Source organism: Danio rerio, chromosome 22 (genome assembly GCF_052040795.2).
Source record: "Danio rerio strain M-AB ecotype USA chromosome 22, GRCz13ab, whole genome shotgun sequence".
In the NCBI taxonomy this organism is placed as follows: Eukaryota; Metazoa; Chordata; class Actinopteri; order Cypriniformes; family Danionidae; genus Danio; species Danio rerio.
Genome location: NC_141042.1, coordinates 41,213,845 through 41,231,626, shown reverse-complemented (window position 1 = coordinate 41,231,626; position 17,782 = coordinate 41,213,845). Strand labels below are relative to the sequence as shown.

General features: G+C 39.8%; 2 protein-coding genes across 6 annotated transcripts in view; one reads left to right on the top strand and one right to left on the bottom strand.

The window, feature by feature from the left end:
* The window catches only part of mark1 (MAP/microtubule affinity-regulating kinase 1), a 426,664-nt gene that overhangs the window by 333,853 nt on the left and 75,029 nt on the right, over positions 1-17,782 (top strand). The gene's annotated exons all lie outside the window — the stretch shown is intronic.
* Positions 2,490-17,782, bottom strand: part of wwtr1 (WW domain containing transcription regulator 1) — a 72,685-nt gene continuing 57,392 nt past the window's right edge. Inside the window, 6 exon segments of one of the 4 annotated variants that reach the window (NM_001037696.2) lie at positions 2,490-3,468; positions 4,127-4,429; positions 4,474-9,363; positions 9,804-9,916; positions 11,368-11,492; positions 14,508-14,725. In NM_001037696.2, coding sequence (NP_001032785.2) covers positions 9,182-9,363; positions 9,804-9,916; positions 11,368-11,492; positions 14,508-14,725 — 638 coding nt within the window. In that variant the 3' untranslated portion in view covers positions 2,490-3,468; positions 4,127-4,429; positions 4,474-9,181. 4 annotated transcript variants of the gene reach the window in all.

The following is a 17,782-nucleotide window of genomic DNA, read 5'->3' as shown; positions in this document are numbered from 1 at the left end:
ACCCCTCTAAAACCGGGCTGGAAATGGCCAAAACCCCTCTAAAACCAGCCTGGAAATGGCCAAAACCCCTCTAAAACCCACCTGGAAATGGCCAAAACCCCTCTAAAACCGGGCTGGAAATGGCCAAAACCCCTCTAAAACCAGCCTGGAAATGGCCAAAACCCCTCTAAAACCAGCCTGGAAATGGGCAAAACCCCTCTAAAACCCACCTGGTGGACCTGCTAAAACCAGCCAAGCAGTCTGGGCTGGTTTAATCAGTTTTTTCAGTAGGGATAGAGTACACTAGTTCAAAAATATGATAGTATTTACTATATAGTAGTTTTATGTGGGTTTTGTTGCAGCTTTACTGAGTATTTCCTCATGTTTACATACTACACAGTAAATATAAATGTCAGATATACTATTTTTACACGTTCCAAAAATGTTTTCCATGCAATGTCCATATTCGATTCCTCAGATGAGCTTTTATTGGTAAACAGTTCTTTAAAACTTCATGTTTTCCTTTTTTTGAGGGATAGTTTATAATATAAAGAGCATGTTTGCACTTTAAATGTGTTTGTAATCAGTCGATCAAATGATTAAAATGTTAAAGAACCTTTACTGTTTTCATCACACCATTAACTCAACAGTAATTCAGTTTTTATTGAATTAAAATCATATAAAAACAGTGTTTTTGAATAATTAAAATCAGTCACTTATAAACCAACATGAGGCCTTCAGTGCACTGTCAGTGATGACTCCAGAGTTACAAGTGTATTTTGCACAGAACAAAACTGAAACACGCATGATGCAGCGACCCCTGCTGGACACTCACAGCTCTACACTGTTTATTAATGTCTGCACTTTAACATGGGCTACTTCTACAAATGCAGTCCTTACAAAACAATACAAGCTGTGCTCTGCTATACACAATATATACTCGTAGCGTACTGATTTCGGATATTGAAATTACTGTTTAATGTTCAGCAGAAAGTTTAGTGGCGGATTCACTCTGTCAAACTAATACAGAGACAGTACCCACACTCTGAGTCTCTGAGCATAGTAGGACGCCCGATCAACTTACCCACCTGTTTACCAGTCATCTTCTTACTCCCCTTCCCCTTCATCCCACTGTTACCATCCCTACAGTAAAGTCTAGCTTAAAGTGTGGCGTGGGCCATGCTGGTGAAATTTGTTGGAATGAGAATGTTCTTTAGTTTACACACACACACACACACACACACACACACACACACACACACACACACACACACACACACACACACACACACACACACACACACACACACACACACACAATGTCTCTGTGTGTGGTTGAACTTAATAGGATTTGACATATTAATAGGAGAGGGTCTGGCTGCAGACGTGGTGCAGAGCAATCTGGGCTGCATTAATGCCTAACCCCACCCCTAACCCTACCCGTCACAGTGACAGTGATATATATATATATATATAAAGACACAGACAGATGTCAGACTGTTAACTCACTTTTATCATCATTTGCATGAAAGTGCAATTATTTACAGAGTAATAACAAGTATTTTAATATAACGTTTTTAAAACTAGGATGATGGTTCAATATGAATAGAACAGATCCAAGAACTGTCCATCCCAGTCAAAACAGTGGAAGTTTAGCGGGTCTCATGCTGTCATTAGCCAAAATATCTTGACAAACCACACATAAAGGTCGTGGTTCATCAGCTGGTCCTGTCCACGTAAATCCTAAACTCAAATACTGACCATCATATCGTCGTCTTTTGTGTTTAAGCCCTGAACTTGAAGGCTTTGAATCGGGGGGTCTCAGAAACCGATCCATTGTGTTAGCAGGCATATACCTGTATTGGCGAGCTTGCCAAACAGAAGCGAATTCACAGCTATGGCCTTTTTGACGTATTATTTTTTTAGCTTTGTTTAATTAACACGTTTAAATATAATAAAAATACATATAATAATTATATTTTTATTATATAAGATTTTTTCCCGCGCCTCCCCTGACATGCTCTGGCGCCCCCCAGGGGATGCGCGCCTCACACTTTGAAAACCCCTGTTGTAGCCCAACTAATTGTCAGTATAGGCACAGTTCACCCAGAAATTCAATCCTGTCATCATTGACTGGTTTATTATTTCACCTTTATGAGTTTCTTTTGTGTTGAAGATAATTTGGAAAATGTTTGAAAGCCATTGAATTTTTTGGCTACTATGAAAGTCAATGGTTACAGATTTCCAACATTCTTCAAAATATCTTCTTTTGCGTTTTACAGAAGAAAGTAACTCATAAGGTTTGGAACAAGCGGATCATGCATGGGTAAAACTCTCCTATCCTTCTGTTTGTTCACACTACGTATCTAAAACGAGCTTTTTTTTCTGACAGCTTAATTGTTTTATGTTCAATTCATGTCAAGTTGTGTTGGGACAACATGAAGCAATTGCGTGGAACCCAGCATTTTTTTTACAGTGAAACAAGACAGAGAATGAAGCACAGCTCCACATTCATGCTAATAAAACTATTTTATTGATCCTTTTGATTTTATTGACAATTTGGGAGATAATCTCAGAGGTTACATCCACGATTCGCACGTACACAGTCATATTCCTCCTTGTTTTCCGAGCTTTCCAGCATGTGAGGGACTTCAGTGATCGTACAAAAGCTAAATGCAGATTTCATCTCATCCCACAACACAACAGCACACTGAAGCCTTATAATCCACTCCATTATAACACGTTATATAGGTTCTGGAGAAGCAGTTTAAATCACAGAAAACAGGCAAAAATCTTTGCATCGTTCCTCTTGGTGCGTTCTGAAACTGAAGCAAGTGTTTCTGAGAGATCAGAACGGCCCTTTCTGACCCAAAACTAAACCATTCAATCCATATAAGAGGACATCATGAGCTCAGTTTGACCTACGATCACTAAAATAAAAACTCAACCGTCTGCACGATCCACAAACCAACACACTTCCTAATTCACAACCCTTCTGGAGTAACCGTACACAAAATAAGGGGGGTTATACGCCCCCTGTGTTCTATGAATATCAGACAGATCACACATGCAATACAAAAAGTAGACCTGTGTAGAAAAAAAGAAGAAAACAACAACAATAACGCTTTATCTGAAGAGGTGGTGTTCATAAGACTGTCATAAGAGCTTCATAATCATGACATGACACAGGTCGTTCATAAAATGAGATTGCATGCATGCTTATGACTCAGTCTCGTCACTTTAAATGCAAAGATGACATGGTTTGAGATGTATTTGTCATGAGAAGTGAATAGCCTGTCATAAATCTGTCATAAACATGACACAGGTCATGCATAAAAAGAGACTTCATACATGTTTATGACTTATGATGAGTTTATGTCAAGTTGACAAGACAGGTTATGATGTGTTTATGTCAAGTTGACAAGACAAAGACAGGTTATGATGCATTTGTCAAGTCGTTATGACAAAGACAGGTTATGATGTATTTATGTCAAGTCGTCAAAACAAAGACAGGTTATGATATGTTTATGACAAGTTGCCATAACAAATATAAAGACAGGTTATGATGTATTTGTCTATGTCAGATTGTAATTTTAAAGGCAGGTTATGATGCGTTTATGTCAAGTCGTTATGACAAAGACAGGTTATAATGCATTTGTATATGTCAAGTTGTCATGACAAAGACAGGTTATGATGCGTTTATGTCAAGTCGTCATGACAAAGACAGGTTATGATGCGTTTATGTCAAGTCGTCATGACAAAGACAGGTTATGATGTATTTATGTCAAGTCGTCATGACAAAGACAGGTTATGATGCGTTTATGTCAAGTTGTCATGACAAAGACAGGTTATGATGTATTTATGTCAAGTCGTCATGACAAAGACAGGTTATGATGCGTTTATGTCAAGTCATTATGACAAAGACAAGTTATGATGCGTTTATGTCAAGTCGTCATGACAAAGACAGGTTATGATGCGTTTATGTCAAGTCGTTATGACAAAGACAGGTTATGATGCACTTATGTCAAGTCGTCATGACAAAGACAGGTTATGATGCACTTATTACAAGTCGTCATGACAAAGACAGGTTATGATGTATTTGTTTATGTCAAGTCGTCATGACAAAGACAGGTTATGATGTATTTATGTCAAGCTGCCATAACAAACATAATGACAGGTTATGATGTATTTGTCTATGTCAAGTCGTCATGACAGAGGTTATGAAGTATTTATGTCATTGTCATGACAAAGACGTTATGAATTTTTTTTGTCAATGCCATAATGTCGTCATGACAAAGAGAGGTTACGATGGGTTTGTCAAGTTGCCAAATATAATAGTAACAAATATAATGGCAGGTTATGATGTATTTGTCTATGTCAAATGTCAAAGACAGGTTATGATGCATTATGACAAGTTATGACAAAGACAGGTTATAATGCATTTGTCTATGTCAAGTCGTCATGACAAAGACAGGTTATAATGCACTTGTCTATGTCAAGTCGTCATGACAAGGACAGGTTATAATGCATTTGTCTATGTCAAGTCGTCATGACAGAGGTTATGAAAATGTCATTGTCATGACAGACATGTTATGAAGTATTTATGTCATGTCGTCTTGACAAAGACAGGTAATTCTGCATTTGTTTATGTCAAGCAACAAACGACATTTCATAACATTTGTCATAAGCATAAATAAAATCCTATTCATATTCATGACGTGTCATGTCATGATTATAAAGTCGTCATGATGGTCTTATCAACGATATCTCATGCTAATTCGTAACTTTTGATTTAGTGGCTAATTTGTGTTAGTTGTACGATCTCTTTTGTACATTTTTGAACGATTTGCTCATCCCCCAATGACAGTCGGGATTAGGGGCGGGGTCACAGAAGCCACGCCTCCTTTTAAAAATCATACCTTTTCACACGAATGAACGAATTACCCACTAAAATGACAAAATGTAAAATTGTAACATGTCATCGTCTTATGAACACCCCTTCAAGTAAAGTGCTACCAAAAAAAAAACGTAAAATGTTTATATATTGAACTGGATTGCAGCTGGGGTTATAAAATCAGTAATAATAATAATAATTAAAAAAAAACATATTCAGCCCCATTAATCATCCAAACCAATGCAAAATTATCTCTGGTATAAGAAAACACTTGATGCAGATATTCCCTGAAGATACTGAGGGACTGACGATCAGCTGAATCCATACGTGTAGTGCGTCGATATTTAATATTCCTGAAAAAAGGAAACAAATCTACAATCTACTTAAAAAGTAGCTCTTGATAAATACTCAGCTGCAAAACTAATTAAATGCACCAGATGTCAAGAGCACAGAATAGAAAATAGGAATACTGCAGCAGTACATTAAAAAACAACAACAACAACAATAACATATATGATATGAAACGCTTGTCTACGAACGCAAACGGGAGCATCACACAATAACTACACTGGAATAACAGTAAAAACGCTTCTGAAATAGAGTCATATTCACAATGTAAAGCTTTCGACAGACGCAATGCTGCTAGTGATTTGGCAATAAATGTGAGAAATTAAAGCAGGGTCAATCTCATGAGCACACCGAGACATTGATGATTCTTGATCTAGGTTAAAGTCGGGAATAAAGATAGGATAACTGAATCAACTTAAATACGTTTATATTTTTAGCGTATTAAAACAGGCGGAAAATTAGGTAATAACGTTTAGATTGTTGAATTTGATTGTAATTCTCAGTGATGATTCTCTTAGCAATAAATTTAATAAAAATGCATTCACACTTTAAAATAATGGTCTGATGGTCTTACGTTAACGTTTAGTAATACATTATTAAAATCCACATTTACGCTCATTTACATTAGTTCACGAACTAACAATGACCAGCTTTATTTTCATTAGCAAGTGTTAACAAAGATGAATAAATACTGTATCATTCATTGTTTGTTAGTGTTAGTAAATACACTAACCAAAAGTATTACGATCCTAAAATCTGTCTTATTGTTATTCTTGAGCCAGATTTATTTTCAGAACTGCGAGTTTATATATCGTACGAAAGATTGCAAAGCACACTCAGCGTTTATTTACATCAACATACCAAAAAAAATCGACCAAACAATCGCCCTTCGCACAGATCTATAGAAACAACACTGCAATATGTTTGCCAGGCCAGTAGGTGGCAGTATTTTGTAAACACTATGCGTCTGGAATCGTCTACAATATTATGAAGACGAACAATAAAAAGTCATTTATACTGAACGTAATACAAACATAAGTATAACAGCACAGCTTTCGCAGTAGTGTATTGTAGTTATTCGCTTGTTAAGTGTGACGTCACGATTCCAGGGCCAAGCGCTCTATTAAACTGTATAGGAAGACTCAACTAATGATAATAATAAACGTTTACAAAGCGATGTAATACTTTCGAAAATCATGATCGCATTATATATATATATATACAACAGTTCTGTCTGGTTCTGATTGGCTGATAGCCGTGCAATATTTTGCCAGTAACATCACACAAAGGCCTCTTCACCCTTCACCTTTGTGTATTACTCCGCCCACATACAGCCAGCAACAAGCAGACAGACGCTCTACAGTTTGAGGCGTTTTTAGTGGAGAAAGTAGTTGTTTAGATTGCAACTATGCTCATTTATAAGAATAGAGCCTATTTTAAATATTTACTATTTCTGAGAGCTTGTCGGCGGCCATTAGCCTGCCATAGAGTAGACCAAAGACGTTGACGTTTCCATCCACAAGATGGCGACAGAACCGCATAATAAGCCCTTACGCTTAGAAGATATAACAGTCTGATTTCTAACTACAGCTGGTCAAATCATTATTAAACTGGAAAGCACCTGCCAACACTTCCGTTTTTAATGGGAGTATCCCGAATTTCAGACCAATCTCCCGCAACCAGGGAGTAATACTACACAGGATATGTATAGTGAGTTTGGAATAACTCGATTGGCTTGCTAACGATTACAGATTAGAGACCAGCTGAGATCAATCATATCACGTGCTCCTTTCGAAATTAGTTTGTAAAACGTCACATATTATTAAATATTACAATTACAACAACAGCAGTTCTCGCGCACAATACGCATCTGGTTCAGTGGTTGCCTAGCAACAGAAAAAGCGCAGTGCATTTCTTTTTTTCATGTCAACAAATAAAGGCAGTGCGGTGCGCCTCTCGTTTTCAGAACGAAAAAAGCATATTCGGTGTGATCCGCCCCTAATTGGTCGCTAACATTAGCTACAAGTTTATTATGTTTCCGTCTCACAGTATTAACATTAACTCTTTCACACAAATCTAAAACCAGCACAAATAAGTGTAAAACTTTTTGGGGGGAAAATTATAACATTTTTTTTTACTCGATTCACGTGCAGTACTTTAAAATGCGAATTACCACAGGCTGATGGAAACCTGACTGCTGTTGCGTAAACTAAAAGCTTTTACATTTGTAGTTGAAAATAGTGGCATATATAAACAACCCAAGCTCATTCTGAGAACGTAGCCCCGCGGACGTTTCTGGAGACCGCGATTTACGTGGCCAAAGTTACATATGGCCACATTTCGTTTTTTCGAGCGAACGCTATGGGGCGGTGTATGGGCCGCTGTGGTGGCTTGCTGGCTGCGACGGCTCACCTCTGTGTGGAGGGCTTTCCCGCTGCAACCAGTTTGTCCGCTTAGCTCGCAGTGTTACGTCGGCAGAGCGGAGGCCCGGAGGAGGAGGAGCCGGCCGCGGCAACAACCGGCTTCAAATTCGGGGAAGAGCAGTTCCAGAAATCAGGTAAGATGAAAAACAGAATCCAAAAAATAAAAGCACACGAGTTTGTGACGGGGCGAGAATGTGGGGAAATATGAAAACGCAGTCAAATTCGAACGAGGCCTTTTGCTTTGCTTTTCTGGACGTCTTTTCTTGATGCTTGGGTTTAGGGAAGGAGGAGAGGGGTGGCTAGGTTGGCCAATTGGCCGGCTGCCCAGTCCATTGTTCCGTCATTCAGTCCGTCAGTCGGACAGACGGTTGCTCGACAGCGACCTCTGGCGGGTTTTCGCACGAGAACAGCGCAGTCGTGAATGGCGCGCGCTCCGGAGAGGTGTTCAAGACGCGAAAAAGCGCAGCACAGCAGCCTCTTGCGGATTCGCGAAAACAAAAACTGCAAAAATACGTACCTCCCAGGACGTAATTCGCGGCCTCCAGAAACGTCGGCGAGGCTACGTTTCAACAATGAGCCTGGGTTGTATAATAATGCTGTAAGAAAAAAAGTAACTCAGGAATTGTTATCGTTGTGTGTTTGTTCGTTGGCGTAAATGAGCTTTTACGCCCGATTCATTCTGGGCTTCAGTGTCAACGATTGACAGAGGGCGTTGCGATCAGCATAGCAGCGTCAGCCAATGAAATTATTCAGCAATTGGCCACTATCTGAGCTGGTGTGTTTGCATACGGTGATCTGATTGGCTGACGCTTTTGTCAGTGCTTGAAAAAGTTGAGAAAGTCCCAACTTCTGCAGCAAGCAACGCCTCTATAGCGGCGCCGACTGATCCACAATGCAATTCGGCAATGCTTGATGTCAACCCTATCAAAGTGAACAGGAAGCGGAGACGCTGATGCCCCGTGTGAATGGGGTGTTATACACGACTGAGTGGCTTCATGAGACTGACCCAGTAAAGCTGAACTCTCTTCTGGGTTACCTGTGCTGCAATACACACATCAGCGTGATCAATCTAAACACAAACACACATGTACCTTGTTCTTATATCCTGGTGGGGACTCTCATAGCGATAATGATGTTTCTACTGTACAAGCCATATATTTCATCACCCCTCCCCCCAACAACACCCTTAAACCCAAACCAAATCCTCAAAACACTTCATTCAGTCTTATTTATAAGCATGTTTACCTCAATTTTGGTCCCCACGGTGACACAAGTCCACATGAGTCTGTGTGCATTCAGCTTTAGGTCCCCACTGAGATATATAAACAAGTACACACACACATGAACACACAGTGCTGTTTGATTGGCCAATGCTCGCTTATTTGTTCACAGGCTAAACACTTTGGCTTTGTTCTTTGACTTTGAGAGCACAAATCCGACAGCTAAAGTAGTGAGACTAGAGGAAGAGGCTGATTGAATATATAATATAATAGATATATTTATATAAAGAGTCTTTAGTGTGTGAGTGTGTGCGAGTCTAGAGCCAGGTGAGGAAGGGCTCGCTCTTGTTCAGGACCGACTCTACGTCGTTGAGGATGGGCATCAGGTCTGTACCCTCCAGGGTGCCCAGGTCCACGTTGGTGCCCGGCATGGAGTCCAGGAAGTCTGGGAAGCGGCTCTGTGGTGGGACGTTCATGCTCACAGGAACCATGTTTTCCCCTGCAGACGGAAGAGAACAGATGTGAGGAAACGGTCACGCTTTAGTTTAGGACACAATTCACGGTATTAACAAATCAATAACTAACAATGCTAGCTTAAGGGCACCTATGATGCAAAATCCACTGACGGAAGCTGTTTAAGCCGAACCGTGTTAAGGTAGAGTGTGTCCACGGTCATATTGCTGTGATTTTAACACAACAAGTCTTTTTTAAAAGGTTTTTCATTCAAATAGGATTTAAATCCCAGTGACTTTGAGACCGCAACATGACATTTCTCCTCCAAACATGACATTTCTCCTCCCTTTTCGACTGTTTTAGCTGTAAAATAACTCCAAACCTCTTAGAACGCCGATCAGCCAATCAGAATCAAGCCCTCAGCAGCCCTGTGGTATAACACCACACAATGTTTTTATGGCTGTACAGCATGGGGGTGTTTTGTACCTGTGTCCATGTCCTCCATGTTGTTGAGGAAGTCTTCAGGAGTGGTCGGGATGCTGTAACAGCCCAGGCCTAGTCCACTGTCTGTGCTCTGCTCCCGCGAGTGATACGGCCCACTGCACACACACACACAAACACACACACACCAAAGTTGATGAACATAATCCTTAGGTATCCATCGCTTTTAAACTGTACAAACTGTATTTTCTACCCCCCTTTCCCAACACTACACCTAACCCTGCCTCTGACAGGAAACTGTGTGTAGTTTCCTCATTCTGTGTGATTTATATACTTTTGGGGACATCGGCAATGTCCTTATGATTCACCTTCTCCAATAATACCAGTGTAATTACCATGTCATTATACAAGTTTGCATCCTGATTTGTCACAAACACTTTTATAACCTTATCCACAACCATAATACACATTTGTGTCCTGATATGTCTCAAATACTTTCATATAAGATTAATGCTAGTGTTTATGGCCTAGCCATAGCCCTAACCTTAACCATAATACACACTTATGTCCTGATACTGTATGTCTCAAACACTTTTATAGAGGGTTAATGATAGTGTCAATGGCCTAACCATAGCCCTAACCCTAACCATAATACACATTTGTGCCCTGATATGTCTTAAACATGTTTATGTAAGGTTAATAACAGTGTCTATGGCCTAACCATAGCCCTAACCCCAACCATAATAGACATTTGTGTCCTGATATGTCTCAAATACTTTTATATAAAATTAATGATAGTGTTTATGGCCTAACCATAGCCCTAACCTTAACCATAATACACACTTATGTCCTGATACTGTACATCTCAAACACTTTTATATAGGGTTAATGATAGTGTCTATGGCCTAACCATAGCCCTAACCCAAACCATAATACACATTTGGGTCCTAATATATCACAAATACTTTTATTTAAGGTTAATGATAGTATCTATGGCCTACCCATAGCCCTGACCCTAACCATAATAGACATTTGTGTCCTGATATGTCACAAACAAGTTTATATCTGGCTAAAAATATTATCAATGGCCTACCTACAACCCTAATCCTAACCATAATAGACATTTGTGTCCTGATATGTCTCAAATACTTTTATATAAGATTAATGATAGTGTCTATGGCCTAACCATAGCCCTAACCCTAACCATAATACACACTTGTGTCCTGATATGTCTCAAACACTGTTATATAGGGTTAATGATAGTGTTTATGGCCTACCCATAGCCCTAACCTCAACCATAATACACATTTGTGTCCTGATATGTCTCAAACACTGTTATATAGGGTTAATGATAGTGTTTATGGCCTACCCATAGCCCTAACCTCAACCATATTACACACTTGTGTCCTGATATGTCTCAAACACTGTTATATAGGGTTAATGATAGTGTTTATGGCCTACCCATAGCCCTAACCTCAACCATATTACACATTTGTGTCCTGATATGTCCCAAACACTTTTTTATAGGGTTAATGGTAGTGTTTATGGCCTAACCATAGCCCTAACCCCAACCATAATACACATTTGTATCAGTGTATTGGACTCTTGCCTGTTGAGGAAGGGGTCTGCGCTGTTATTGGGCATGTTTCCCGCACTCATCGCTGGAGAGCCGATGGCTGGAGCCACTGGCGGCAGATTATCAGAGTCCATGGGGAGCTGCCGGAGCGCCACCTCCTGGAGAAACACACACACACACTGTAACCCCAATCACCACAGCTGGATCAGCTCTTGTACTTTTATTAAGTCTGGGTCTCTAGTACTTTATACATCTCAGGTCTTATTGTGCTCGTGTGGAAGTAAAGTCTTTTGATTCATTTGACACAACAAATGACAATGAACGGTCAAACCACTAACTAGGTTTTGATAAATAGGCTAAATACTCTAAGTATGGTTTGTTATGATTGGATATTATCTAGCTGAGACGCAATCTACACAATCAATATATTCAGACAATCCCTCTGAAAGTTGTCCACACAAGGTTCAACTTCCCAGCAATGCATATTACTAATAAAAAATAAAGTTTAGATATGTTTATGAATGACTTAATTTCAACCCAAGCTCATTCTGGAAACGTAGCCCCGCGGACGTTTCTGGAGACCGCGATTTATGTGGCCGGAGGTACGTACGGATGCATTTAGGTTTTTTCGAGCGAACGCTACGGGGCGGTGTGGCGCCGCTCTGCTCCTCCTCTTCGCGCTCGCCGGCCGACGGCTCGCCTCCGAGTGGAGGGCTTTCCCGATGCAACCAGTTTGTCCGCTTAGCTCACAGTGTTGCGTCTGCAGAGCGGAGGTCCCGGAGGAGGAGGAGCCGACCGCAGGGTCGACGACCGGGATCCAGTCCGGGGAACAGCGGTTCCAGAAATCAGGTAAGATGAAAAACGCAATCCGAAAAATAAGAGCGAGAACGCAGCGGGATCCGAAAACGCGGTCGAAATCGAAGACGAGGGCTTTTGCTTTTTTTTTTTGTTTGTTTTTCTGGACGGCTTTTGCAAACCGTCGCTCGGGTTTAGGGAAGGAGGAGGAGGAAGAGGATGGGCGGTAGGGTCAGCCGATCCGGCGGCTTTTCGCGCGAGAACAGTGCGGGCGCGAACGGCGCGCACTCCCGAGAGGCGCCCGAGACGCGAAAAAGCGTGCACAGCGGGCTCTCGCGGATCCGCGAAAACAAAAAACGCTCGAATACGTACCTCCCGGGACGTATCTCGCGGTCCGCAGAAACGTCCGCGGGGCTATGTTTCCACAATGAGCCCGGGTTGCTTAATTTACTAAGGAGACAAACATTGTATTTTTGACTATTCCCAGTGTCATATACAGTTGATGTCCAAATTATTCACCCTGCTGTGAATTTACTTATGTATTTTTTTCAAATATTTCCCAAATGATGTTGAACAGATTCAGGAATTTTTCCTATCATATTTTTACTTCTACAGAAAGTCTTATTTGTTTAATTTCGGCTAGAATAAAAGCACTACCTAACAGTTTTAAACCCATTTTTACGTGAATACTGTTGGCCCCTTCAGCAATATTAGTTTTGGATTGTCTCCAGAATAAACCACTGTTATACAATGACTTGCCTAATTACCCTAACTTTACCCTAATTACCCTAGTCAAGCCTTTAAATGTCACTTTAAGCTGAATACTAGTGTCGTGAAGAATATCTAGTCTAATATTATGTGCTGTCATCATGGAGTTCAGGAGGGCTAATAATTCTGATTCAGCTGTATATATATATATATGTGAGTGTGTCTGTGAGCATGTGAGTTAGAGGGTGGAGTGTGTTCACAGAAACAGCTGCATGACAACAATCCAGGACATCCAGCAGCAGAAACCAGCAGCTGAATCATCTTTTTAACCTCCTTTTTCAGTCTCGGTGCGCAAACAGCATGTGCTCTGGCATAAAAACACGTCCATCATCACAAGCGGAGTTAATGGAGTCAGCAGAGAGTCAGAGAGGCAGAAGATAAACACTTTCTGTGTGAGGTCTTTCTCAATCGCTGATTTATGCTGCTGAACATCAGCACCAGCAGGGGGCGCCACAGTGAAACACGCGTTATTAAAACTGGCCTATGTGCTGGAATTAATTTATTTCAGCCCTACGTCTCCCTTTTGGGAACAAACACTTCTTATTGGCATATTTACATATTATATTTAATAGAGAGACGAAAGATGTTCAACGTTATCTTATTTCAAATGTGCAGTTTTCAGTTAGTTTAGCAAGTCATTTATTCTTAGTTAATTATTTACATTTGTGCCAATGCAACATTTTGTTTGAGTTTACCAGCATTACTAGAAATAAACAACGTGATATACATTATGAAATGATTTTAAACATAATAATCATTCATCTTCCTTCAGCTTAGTCCCTTAATTATCAGGGGTCGCCACAGCGGAATGACCCGCCAACTATTCCAGCATATGTGTTACACAGCGGATGCCCTTCCAGCTGCAACCCAGTACTGGGAAACACCCATACACACTCAATTATAATGGTGTGGTGGGGGCGTGTGCGTGCGATGTATCTGAAGAGCGGTTGGGGGCGAGGAGTTGCGCACGACCTATCTGAAGAGCGATGGGGGCGTGTGCGTGCAATGTACCTGAAAAGCGGTGGGGGCGAGTTTCCCTGCGACATACCTGAAGTTTCTTACACACTTCAACACAGTGTCAAAATCTTGATTGTTCTGTGGGTCTTGTCTATCAAATCTGAGCTTTATCTTGTATTTTCTATTGGATTAAGGTCAGGTGATTGGCTGGGCCATTCTAAAGCTTGATTTTCTTTCTCTGAAAGCATCTGAGAGTCTCCTCGGCTGTGTTTTGGCTCATTGTCTTGCTGAAATGGGTTCATCTTCATCCTCCTGCTAATGTAGATGTTGGACTGAAGCAGCTGATGTTCATTTACACTGAGGAAGGGCAGAGGCTTGCTGAAGAACTACTGAGAGATTTCAGCTGCTGTCTGGGCTTTCCATGTCTTTCTACACCTTCCTTTCTTCATGTGTTCAATACTGTTTCTCTGGATCATTTCATTTTAACTTCATTTGTAAACTAATTACTTTTGTTTTCTTCGCATATATGAATTGCCAACATTTGGTGAACATATCAAGTCAACAGCACCTTTAGAAATATGCGTTGAGAAAAATGATGATGTGTTCAACACATATTTCCCCCACTGCATGTGTGTTGTATGTAGTGCATTCACCTGTCGCATGAGCTCCTCCTGTCTCCTCTGGATGCGCTCTCTCTCCATCTGGATGCGCTGGAGCCTCATCTTCTGCTGGTGCTGCTGCGCGCTCAGGTTCATCATGGGCTGGGAGCTCTGCTGCTGAGGGGCCTGCACCGGGACTTGCACCGGGACCTGCTGCTGCTGCTGCTGGAGGTGCTGCTGCTGCTGCTGCTGGTGCGCCTGCTGGTTCAGCACTGCATAAACACAAAACACACACACACACAACCATCACACAACACACTTCACTAACATGCAATTCAATATGGAGAACAAACTGAAGTCATGTTTGTTTACACTGAAGTCACGTTTGTTTACACTGCGGCCATGTTTCTTAACAATGCAGCCATGCTTGTTTACACTGCTGCCATGTTTGTTTACACTAAAACCATGTTTGTTTACACTGAAACCATGTTTGTTTACACTGCAGCCATGTTTGTTTAGACAACAGCCATGTTTGTTTAGACTGCAGCCATGTTTGTTTACACTGAAACCATGTTTGTTTACACTGCAGCCATGTTTGTTTAGACAACAGCCATGTTTGTTTAGACTGCAGCCATGTTTGTTTAGACTGCAACCACGTTTGTTTACACTGAAGCCATGTTTGTTTACACTGAAACCATGTTTGTTTACACTGAAGCCATGTTTGTTTACACTGAAACCATGTTTGTTTAGACTGCAACCATGTTTGTTTAGACTGCAACCACGTTTGTTTACACTGCGGCCATGTTTGTTTACACTACTGCCACATTTGTTTACACTGCAGCCACATTTGTTTACACTGCAGCCATATTTGCTTACACAAGTCATATTTGTTTACACTGAAGCCATATTTGTTTACGCTGAAGCCATTTTTGTTTACACTGCTGCTATATTTGTTTACACTGCAGCCATATTTGTTTACACTGAAGCCATGTTTGTTAACACTACGGTCATGTTTGTTTACACTGCAGCCATATTTGTTTACACTGAAGCCATGTTTGTTAACACTACGGCCATGTTTGTTTACACTGCAGCCATATTTGTTTACACTGAAGCCATGTTTGTTAACACTACGGTCATGTTTGTTTACACTGCAGCCATATTTGTTTACACTGAAGCCATGTTTGTTAACACTACGGCCATGTTTGTTTACACTACTGCCACATTTGTTTACACTGCAGCCACATTTGTTTACACTGCAGCCATATTTGCTTACACAAGTCATATTTGTTTACACTGAAGCCATATTTGTTTACGCTGAAGCCATTTTTGTTTACACTGCTGCTATATTTGTTTACACTGCAGCCATATTTGTTTACACTGAAGCCATGTTTGTTAACACTACGGTCATGTTTGTTTACACTGCAGCCATATTTGTTTACACTGAAGCCATGTTTGTTAACACTACGGCCATGTTTGTTTACACTGCAGCCATATTTGTTTACACTGAAGCCATGTTTGTTAACACTACGGTCATGTTTGTTTACACTGCAGCCATATTTGTTTACACTGAAGCCATGTTTGTTAACACTACGGCCATGTTTGTTTACACTGCAGCCATATTTGTTTACACTGAAGCCATGTTTGCTTACACTACGGCCATGTTTGTTTACACTGCAGCCATATTTGTTTACACTGAAGCCATGTTTTGAATTTGTTTACACATATATAATATACAAGCAGAGTAAATTGTCTTTCACAATGGAGGTAGAAAGCACTGCGCTATGAAACCCATTAATTTTAATAAGCGTTTGTTTGTTGCTGTGCCGACCCAATGCAACAGTCAAAGGTCAAAATAGCTCAGTGTTCGGCTCTGTGGATATTCCACTCGTGTACACCTATGCTTATATATGCATGCATTATGGAATATTTGAAAAAAAAAAAAACACCAACGTTGGATCAAGTTAAAATGTCGATTAAGACATATTTACTGAAGCGATAGTTTGTTGTGTACTGTTTCTGTATTTAGAACGTTTTTATTCTTATTTTATGCGTTTAATATCTTCTATTGTAGTGATCTGGAATTTAGATAAGCACAATACAAATAAAACACACAATTATTATTATTATTATTATTTATTATTATTTTTATTATCAACCGAAAATGCTTACTGGAAAAAACAAAGTCTGCTCAAATAACTTGCTGACAACATTTTAATAATCAAGTTTTTGAGATAAATAAACAAAATGTTATATTTTTATGAAATAATATATTGTAATAAAAATGTTCTCATTTTTATAGATATTTTGCAAGATATTAGTCATTAAAAATTGTAAGATAGAATATATTATTATCTAATATTTAATTTTTATTAATAATTTTTTACAATAATTTTTTTACAGTATTTTCTATAATATTATAATACATTTTGTTTTATTTAGACTAGAATAAAAGCTGTTTTTAATTGTTTTAAAGCCATTTTAGGGTCAATATAATAATAATAAAAGTAATAATAGTAATAATAATAATAATAATAATAATAATTCCTTACATTTATACAGCGCTTTTCTGGACACTCAAAGTGCTTTACACAATGGGGGGGAATCCTCTCATCCACCACCAGTGTGCGGCATCCACCTGGATGATGAGACGGCAGCCAGACCGCACACCACACACCAGCTGATTGGTGGAGGGGAGACAGAGTGATGAAGCCAATTATGATATATGATTATCCCCCTTCAGCAATTTTAGTGTTGGATTGTCTCCAGAACAAACCACTGTTATACAATGACTTGCCTAATTACCCTAAGTTTACCCTAATTACCCTAGTGAAGCCTTTACATGTCACTTTAAGCTGAACACTAGTGTCTTGAAGAATATCAAGTCTAATATTATTTACTGTCATCATGGCAAAGAGAAAACAAATCAGTTATTAGAGATGAGTTATTAAAATGTTATGTTTACGTTATGAGTTATTATTGTTTACAAATGTTTTGAACAAAAATCTGCTCTCCATCAACCAGAAATTGAGCAAAAAATATATCCAGAGGAGGTAATACTTCAGACTTTAACCATATATGATCATATATAGCCTTATTTGTTGCATATATGACATGTCATATACCGTATGTAATTTGAATATATTGCCATACATCAGATTCCTATATATGCGACAAGAGTTCTTCAGCTAATACTTTGCTGAGCTCCTGAGAAGAGAGAGAGAGACTGTGTCTGTGTGTGTGTGTCTATGACCCGTGAGCATGTGTGTGTGTGTGTGCGGTGTGTTTATCTGTCGGGTAAACCACTTTCACATGGAGAGAACATTCCTGTA